This window comes from Cervus canadensis, chromosome 29 (assembly GCF_019320065.1).
Source record: "Cervus canadensis isolate Bull #8, Minnesota chromosome 29, ASM1932006v1, whole genome shotgun sequence".
Lineage (NCBI taxonomy): Eukaryota > Metazoa > Chordata > Mammalia > Artiodactyla > Cervidae > Cervus > Cervus canadensis.
In genome coordinates, this window is record NC_057414.1 from 24,629,557 (window position 1) to 24,638,478 (window position 8,922).

The following is an 8,922-nucleotide window of genomic DNA, read 5'->3' on the forward strand; positions in this document are numbered from 1 at the left end:
TGGCAACATTATCACAAAAAAAGACTAATAGAGCAGACCTCATCTTCTTGCAAATAGGTATATGCCCCATCCCATTTGCATCTCCTCACTCATACTCAATTGTTGTGGAAAATGCCAGGATATGGTAGCATGCATTCTTCTACCATCTCATATGGTCTGTTTAATTAATATCCAGGAAATCAACAGGGAGATCTAGTCATAAGGAAGTTTATCCTTGATATACCCATGTCATTTTTACCAAAGTAGAGTTCTGTGCAAGCTCAGAAGGCCAGAACTACTCCGATCATGATGCAGTGCACATATCATGGCTCCCTTACTTTGCAGTGAAAGTGCCCTCTCAAGTCAGAGTCCATGGACCATTTTTTATCAAAGTAAAAGGCAGAGAGTGAGTATGGGAAAGCCACTTACTTCCTTGAACTTCAGTTTTCCCACAGTTACATGGGAATAATGCTTACCTCATACAATTGTTGTCAAGGTCAAATTATATGGTTTGCATGAAGGTTACTTGTAACCTGTAAAAAGCTATGTGGGTATCAACTCAGGGGTTAGCAGCAGGAATACACGTGTAGATGGATGCCAAAGAGAGAGTTTTTATGCAGACAGTTTACTTATCTTAGATTTTTTCCTGCATTTTATCATCTATGTTGAGTGTTTTGATTGATTTCCATTGTTATTCAAGGAGGAAACATGAAAAATCATGCTGGAAAGTAGGTTACAATGTAGAACTTTCCAAGGTTCCCACCTCCACATCTAGGAGTCTTCAACTCTCTGTATGAATTCTTCATTCTATTTCTATCTTAGAGCTCCCCAGCTATCTGGTGTCCCATCTGATACCCTAAATTTTAGCATTTCCTGCACGTCTGTGATGCATGGAGTCAGGGAGGCTTCACGACCTTGCAACCTCCCAGCCTCCATAAGGCTGCCTTCATTTCTTTGTTGCGAAGTGTGTAGATGATAGGATTAAGCAAGGGCGTGATGACTGTGTAGAAGACAGCTATCACTCCATCCAGGGGTTCCTGAGAGCCAGGGCGCAGGTAAATGAAGGTGCAGGGCGCATAGTAGACAATGACGACAGTGAGGTGGGCGGCGCAGGTGGAGAAGGCGTTGTGGCGCCCGTCGACCGACCGGATTCGCAGGATAGCAGCCACTATGTAGCCATAGGAAGTGAGGATAAGCACAAAGCAGGTCAGGGCCAGGAATCCAATGTCCACAAAGGTGATCAGCTCGTTGACGGTGGTGTCAGCGCAGGCTAGACGCAGCATGGCTGGAATGTCACAGAAGAAGTAGTCCACCCGGTTTGGACCACAGAAAGGCAGCCGGAATATGAAGCTTGTTTGGAAAAGTGAGTGGAGGGTGCCTCCCAGCCAGGTGCCAATGGCTAGAGAGTTACAGACGCTGCGGGTCATGATAGTGGCGTAATGTAGAGGCTTACAAATGGCTAGGAAGCGATCATAAGCCATGAGTGTGTACAGGAAGCATTCACTGCAGCCCAGGAAATGGAATGTGAAAAGCTGGATGACACAGCCCCCAAAGGAGATAATCCTGCTGTCCAAGAGAAAGCCAGCTAACATCTTGGGGACAATGGCAGAGGAAATGGTCATGTCCAGGAGGGAGAGGTGGCATAGGAACCAGTACATGGGGCGGTGGAGCTGGGTGTCCACCAAGACCGTGAGGATGATAAGCCCATTTCCAGAGACGGTGAGGGCATAGATGACAAGGAAGGTTAGGAAGAGCGGTACCCCAAGCTGTGGTGGGTGGTGCAGCCCCACTAAGACGAAGTGAGACACGGAAGTCTGATTTCCACGTTGCATCTCCTTGCTGTTCACGTCTGCCAAAAGAAGCAGCGGAGGGGAAAAAGCAATGCTCTGTAAATTCTGTAGGCACGGGATATATATTCTATGTCACTGCCAAATGTGGACCGAAAAGGATCTCCAAAAGAGACATCTTCTCTAGCTCTTGTTCTTAATCATTCTTTCTCCTCAACCCCTGATTCTGAGATTCTGCTTGGTTTCAGTCAGCAACTTTTCTCTCATGGTTAAAACCCGTGTAACAGATTATGTGTATATAGTTCCGGAGAGTGAAGGAAAGACCATACACAGAGATAGTCATGTCAGAAAGAAGAACAATTATATAATACCTAAACCAGTCTGAGAAGAAATGACTGTTTCCTTCAGTTTGACCTCTGATCTACATACTAGAGAGGTAGGTTACAGCTTATTTATTTACTGAGAGTTGGAATTAAATTTCTTAATGTAAGTTTGCCAAATAGAAAACTGTGTATATTTTTAAAAATGTACCATCTGGTTTATACATCAAACATAAAATATTCAGAATCTTTGAAATTATGTGAAGAATATCTATTTTTATAAATTCTATTTCAGAAATACACAAGCCCTTTTAAATTGTTCAGGTTAGTGAAGCAATACAAAATCTCAGCCCCAGGATACCTGTTGTCATCTCTACTCTCTGCTTCTGCCTAAGTGCCCTCCATCTTTCCATCCATCCATCCATCCAACATGCATCTGTCTGTTCATATGCCCATTCAATAATATACTCTATACTGTATCTTAAGACCATGGATGCTGAAGTTAGACCTGGTTTAAACATCCTAGCTCTTCCACGTTGACTCATTGGAAATCTTGGAAATCCCATGGACAGAGGAGCCTGGCGGGCTACAGTGCATGGGGTCACACAGAGTCAGACACGACTGAATGACTAAACAACGATCTTGGAAAAGCCATTTCATCTTTCTTTACCTATTTCTAGAAATGGGGACAACTGTAGTGTCTACTTTATGGGGCTCTTGTAAGGATTAAACAAATTTACATAATTCACAGTAACCCTCAATAACTTTACCTGTTATGTGTCAGGCTTCTGTATTAGAGAATTCAGGCACTGCATTTGTGCCTCAGGTCTGAAGTGAACCTGTAACTTTCAGTGAGTTGTCAAATAGTAGATTTGAGTTCTCAAAATTTGCAGCAGCATCACAAAGAGGCTTTTCTCCCAAGACTACTGGTGACAGGGATCAACCACAGTGAAACGAAGAAATCAGGAAAGTGGCTAAGAGGGTGCTAGAGCTCTTTCAGACACTGAGGGGTTATGGGAAGTGTATCCTCCTTAAGTGTCCCCTTTCCCCACCAGTATTAGCTCTAATAGTCTTTTACCAACTGGAAGCAAGTATCTGAAATAATGTGTTCAGTTCAGTCACTCAGTTGTGTCTGACTCTTTGTGACCCCATGAACCGCAGCACTCCAGGCCTCCCTGTCCATCACCAACTCCCAGAGTCCACCCAAACCCATGTCCATTGAATGGGTGATGCCATCCAACCATCTAATCCTCTGTTGTCCCCTTCTTCTCCTGCCCTCAATCTTTCCCAGCATCAGGGTCTTTTCAAATGAGTCAGCTCTTCTCATCAGGTGGCCAAAGTATTGGAGTTTCAGCATCAACATCAGTCCCTCCAATGTACATCCAGGACTGATCTCCTTCAGGATGGACTGGTTGGATCTCTTTGCAGTCCAAGGGACTCTCAAGAATCTTCTCTAACACCACAGTTCAAAAGCATCAATTCTTCAGCGCTCAGCTTTCTTTATAGTCCAACTCTCATATCCAGTGTTACCTTCTTGAGAATTCAGGGGTCACCCAGAATTACTCAGAAGGCTTTGAAAAGTGTGGAATGAGATTTGGCTTCCAGCTGGACAGCTAGCAGGCAAAAGGACCAAGATGGCAGCTGTGGCTGACCTCTTAATCTTCTCCTTCTACACCGTGAATCACTGTGTATCCATAACCTTATTCCTTTCAGTCTTCATCAGTGCCACAGGGACGACTCATCAGTGAAAACAGGTGTTTTGGGGACTGAGGAATTTCCTGGGTCATGAGATTTTCCTTGTTAAACCTAAGAGAGTCCAGGGCAAACCAAGACAGGTGTGTACCTTAAGTAAGAGTCTAAACCACATAGACTCAGACAGCAAAGAATCTGCCCACAATCCAGGAGATCCAGGTTTGATCCCTGGGTCAGGAAGATCCTCTGGGGAAGGAAGGGAATGGCAACACACTCCAGTATTCTTGCCCGGAGAATTCCATGGACAGAGGAGTCTGGTGGTCTACAGCCCATGGGGTCACAAATAGTAGAACATGACTGAGTGACTTTCACTTTCTTTCAAACCACATGTAAACTAAATAATCTCCCCACATGTAGCTACAGAATCTATTCTGAAGCAACTTCAGAGGAAATTCTTAGAGGTTTCCTGGGCATTTCCTTGACTACTAACCTTTACTGGCATCACAGTGCCCAGGCAAAAATTCAAACATATTGGCATGCCCTATGGGAACAGAGACACTCATAACCTAATGTCCACATACTTCCTTAGCCTCTTCTCTCTGTGCTCCATTCCACAAATCTGTGCTGTAGTCAAACATTCCCCCCCCCCCCCCCATTTTCTTATACATTAGTCCCTTTAATAGGTACTGGCCCTGTTCCACTCATGCTTGAAAAATTTCTACTAATCTTTCAAGATCTCATTCATGTGTGATGTACTAAGTAAAGCCTTGCCTCCCTTTCCCCCCAAAGGCCTTTCATTCTTTGTAGCCGCCACAGTACTTTATTCACATTTCTCTCATAGGCTTACTAAGCAAGTTGCAATTTACCCTCTGTGTGCCTGATCTACCCCATCAGGCTGTGAATTCCTACGGGGACTTTGTCTCATTTTTCTTTTCATACCAAATTTATAGCATACCTTGCATAGAAAGATTTTTATGTTTTATTGAATACAAGGATTCCCCTCTGTCTTGTCTGGATTCCCTATTATCTAGACCCTTAATCTAGGATGACAATCAGTTATATCTTATAATCTAAGTTCCCAAATCATAAGAATTCCAATACTGAGACTGTCACTACTTACTATATTGTTTGAGCAAATTTCTTAATATGCCTAATGTTGGCTTCTCATTTGTAAGAGAGAGAGAAGGAGGGGGGTGGGGGAGAGAGAGAGAGAGAGAAAAGAGGAGTTTGTGTTAATTCTTACCTGAAAAGAAATAGCTATCTTTTCTATATCAGTAAAGGTTCACACTTTAAGTTTTGTTCTCACATACAGAAAATCAATTTTCCTCCTAGCCTCAGTTCTCTTCTGTACTATAAATTTTTCTCTTGTCTCCCAGTTTCCTTGGCATCTCAGTCCTCATTAATTTTTATAATTTATTATTCTCTCTGCACAATACTGTATGCCACATGAAAGAACAGTGAAACAGCCTACTAGTCTCTGCATGAATCAAACACACAGCCTCTCTACCAGCCCTTGCTTACAATAGCTCAGATCCTCTTCCTAACCCCACTAGATTCCCCATAATGTAGATGCATGCGTGTGTGCTTAGGCTCCCCTTGTGGTTCAGCTGGTAAAGAATCCGCCTGCAATGCAGGACACCTGGGTTTTATCCCTGGGTTGGGAAAATCCCCTGGAGAAGGGAAAGGCTACCCACTTCAGTATTCTGGCCTGGAGAATTCCATGGACCATACAGTCCATGGGGTCACAAAGAGTCGGACATGCTGAGCGACTTACTTTCACTGCACAATAATCATTTTCCCACTGGAAGGAGAGAATACCCTATCAGTGGTTTTCCTATCGAAAGCTAAAACTGCTCCAGTCCTGTGGTGTAAACAGTTTAGTCGGTTTTTTATATTATCAGCATATGTTATATTCATCTGTGTAATGGGAAAAGAAGTAGTTTCCATAAGCAGGCTTGGGAAAAGGACATGTGTCCATACTAGCTTTATCTGGCCATTTATTTCCTGTATGAACTGGGCTAGGCTTGAAATAGATCCTGAAGCTTACCAGGGTTTAAAAACTGAGAGGTAAGTTGGCCTTCAGTGAGCAGAGTATAAGGTCCCTCCCTCCCTCACTTGTAAAGCCTAATGCTGGGTCAGCTGTCTGCACTGTTTCCAAAGTCTCTAACATACTTCTAATAAATGCATGTCTCCCAGGGAGTTCTGTTACTAGCCCTCTATCTCCCTCCCTGGGTCTTCTCTGCTGACCGCCACTACCTGGATGCGACTCTGCCCCGGGGACACTGTGTATTGCTTGCCGCAGCTTTTTCACGCTCTTTGCTCTTCTTTGTAGAGGCTCCTTTCTGAGCTCAGCAGGTTCCCTGGTTCCCTCTTGTGACATGCTCTTTCTTGGCTTTGTCACTGAGCTCGTTCGGTGCACGTTTCTTGGCTCACCGTCCTCTTTTTAGCTTTTTTGAAGGCTTTGACCTCTGGAGTCTCCCTTTCTGGCAAGTAGGCTCTTCCTTCCTGTATTCCCCATGGGGTGGAGGAAGGGGGCTGATGTCACTGCTGCTTCACCCTCCAGAGGCTATTAACTTGCCCAGAAATAAGCTTCAGTGGGCTTTGTTAGCAGTGAAACGTGAACTGTGGCTACTCAGGAAGTTTACTTACTTGCTTGTAGTGTCCCTGTAGCATAGAGTCCTCCTAAGAGCATGTGGATAGATGTATAACTGATTCACTTTGCTGTATACTTGAAACCAATACAATATTGTAAATCAACTATACTCCAATACAAAATTTTAAAAAACAAAAATAGTGAAAAAGGTGAGTGGCCAAGATGGTGGAGTAGGAAGACCCAGAGCTCATCTCCTCCCATTGGCATACCAAAATTACATCTATCTACGGAGCTATTATTGATCAGAGTGACCTGACACCTAGAAGAAAATATTTTCTACAACTAAAGATGTGAAAAAGGAATCACAAAGAAATGTGTAGGAGGGGTGTAGACACATACCCATATCCCCAGATGAACAACACATAAAAGGGAGCATAATCAAAATTGCAGAAGTTCTCCCCAAGAAGCTACAACTTCAAGTTCCACATCAAGCTCTGCAGACCAGGGGTCTTGGCACCAGGAAGATGAGCTGCCAGAACATCTGGCTTTGAAGGCCAATGGGACTTGCTTTCCAGAGAGCTAGAGGGATGTAGGAAATGGAGAGTCCACTCTGAGAGGGCACACACAAAATTTCACATGCTCCAAGCAGGGCAGAAGCAACAACTTGAAAGGAACCTGGGTCAGATCCAAATGCTGATCTTGGAGAGCCTCCCGGAGAGGTGGGAGGCAAGTGGGACTCACCCAGCTACTGAGGACCTGCTGGTGGCAACCATTTTGGGGAGCTCACTCTACCCTGAGGACACTGATGCTAGCAAGTATCATTTGTAGTCCTTACTCTAGTTTATTAGTGGCTTGGACTTGACCCTTCTCTTCAGCCAGTTGATACTTCTGGCCAACCATCCAGTTTCATGGGGACACAGGTCCACCACCTGCAAGTCCTCAGTAGACCCCTCTGAGCCCCCAAGCTGCCCTAGGACTTGGTTCTGTTCAACAGAAGACAAGGGACCCAGCCCTGCCAGCCCCCTGGCTTACACAGTCTCTGCCCGCTAGAACCCCAGCCAACCACCTTAGGATCCAACTCCATCCACCAGTGCTGTACACTTTAAACTTACCCAGTCCTATATGCAATCATATCTCAATAAAACTGGAAGGAAAAAATAATAATAAAATAAAATGACTTATTTAAAAAAATATACACCAATAATGATTTCAAGTAAATAAAGCATACTAAAAAAGATATTTAACAATTATTTATTGATCTATTCATTACCCAGTATTATTTCAGAACTACAAATTCCTCTGTTATCATAATTAAAGGACTCCATATAATGCATTTACATAGTCTCATGTGGGATTTTTACCCACTGAGTAAGCAGTATGTCCTTTCGTATTTGGAAAAGTCCATGTTCTTTACAGAAGTTGCTTTTTTTCAAGGATAAAATGGGGATGTGCTCTAGGTCACTCCTCTAAGGGCTGTCCAAGCTCTAAATATGTTTGATTTTTAAGGGACTGCCAAGTTTTTCAAATTCCATCTAGCTTAGTCTCTTCTTTGCATACTGGATGATCTAGACAGTGCTGCCTGAAATAGTGTAGCCTGTAATAGTGCAACGTCCTCAGTTCATTTCAGTCACTCAGTCATGTCCTACTTTTTGTGACCCCAAGGACTGCAGTATTCCAGACTTCCCTGTCCATAACCAGCTTCTGGAGCTTACTCAAACTCATGTCCATTGAGTCAGTGATGCCATCCAATCATCTCATCCCTTTTTATCCCCTTCTCCTTCTGCCTTCAGTCTTTCCCAGCATCAGGGTCTTTTCTAGTGAGTTCTAGTGAGTTCTTTCAATCAGGTGGCCAAAGTATTGGAGTTTCAGCTTCAGCATCAGTCCTTCCAATGAATATTCAGGACTAATTTCCTTTAGGATGGACTGGTTGGATCTCCTTGCAGTCCAAGGGACTCTCAAGAGACTTCTCCAACACCACCATTCAAAAGCATCATTTCTTCGGCGCTCAGCTTTCTTTATAGTCCATCTCTCACATCCATACATGACTCCTGGAAAAACCATAGCTTTGACTAGAGGGACCTTTGTTGGCAAAGTCATGTCTCTGCTTTTTAATATGCTGTCTAGGTTGGTCATAGCTTTTCTTCCAAGGAGCAAGCATCTTTTAATTTCATGGCTGCAATCACCATCTGCAGTGATTTTTAAGCCCCCCAAAATAAAGTCTTTCCCTGTTTCCATTGTTTCCCCACATATTTGCCATGAAGTGATGGGACCAGATGCCATAATCTTAGTTTCCTGAATGTTGAGTTTTAAGCCAACTTTTTCACTCTCCTCTTTCACTTTCATCAAGAGGCTCTTTAGTTCTTCTTCACTTTCTGCCATAAGGGTGGTGTCATCTGCATATCTGAGGTTATTGATATTTCTCCTGGCAATCTTTATTCCAGCTTGTGTTTCATCCAGAATGGCATTTCACATGATGTATTCTGCATATAAGTTACATCAGCAGGGTGACAATATGCAGCCTTGGCATACTCCTTTCCCTATTTGGAACCAG

The 8,922-nt window shown here is 43.6% G+C and overlaps 1 protein-coding gene across 1 annotated transcript; it reads right to left on the reverse strand.

Moving 5' to 3' along the window:
• Positions 1–875: 875 nt before the first annotated feature.
• On the reverse strand, positions 876–1,839 carry LOC122431411 (olfactory receptor 10G6). The gene has a single exon (XM_043452728.1). The coding sequence runs from the start codon at positions 1,809–1,811 to the stop codon at positions 876–878; it is 936 nt and encodes a 311-aa protein (XP_043308663.1). The 5' UTR covers positions 1,812–1,839.
• Between the last annotated feature and the right edge of the window lie 7,083 nt (positions 1,840–8,922).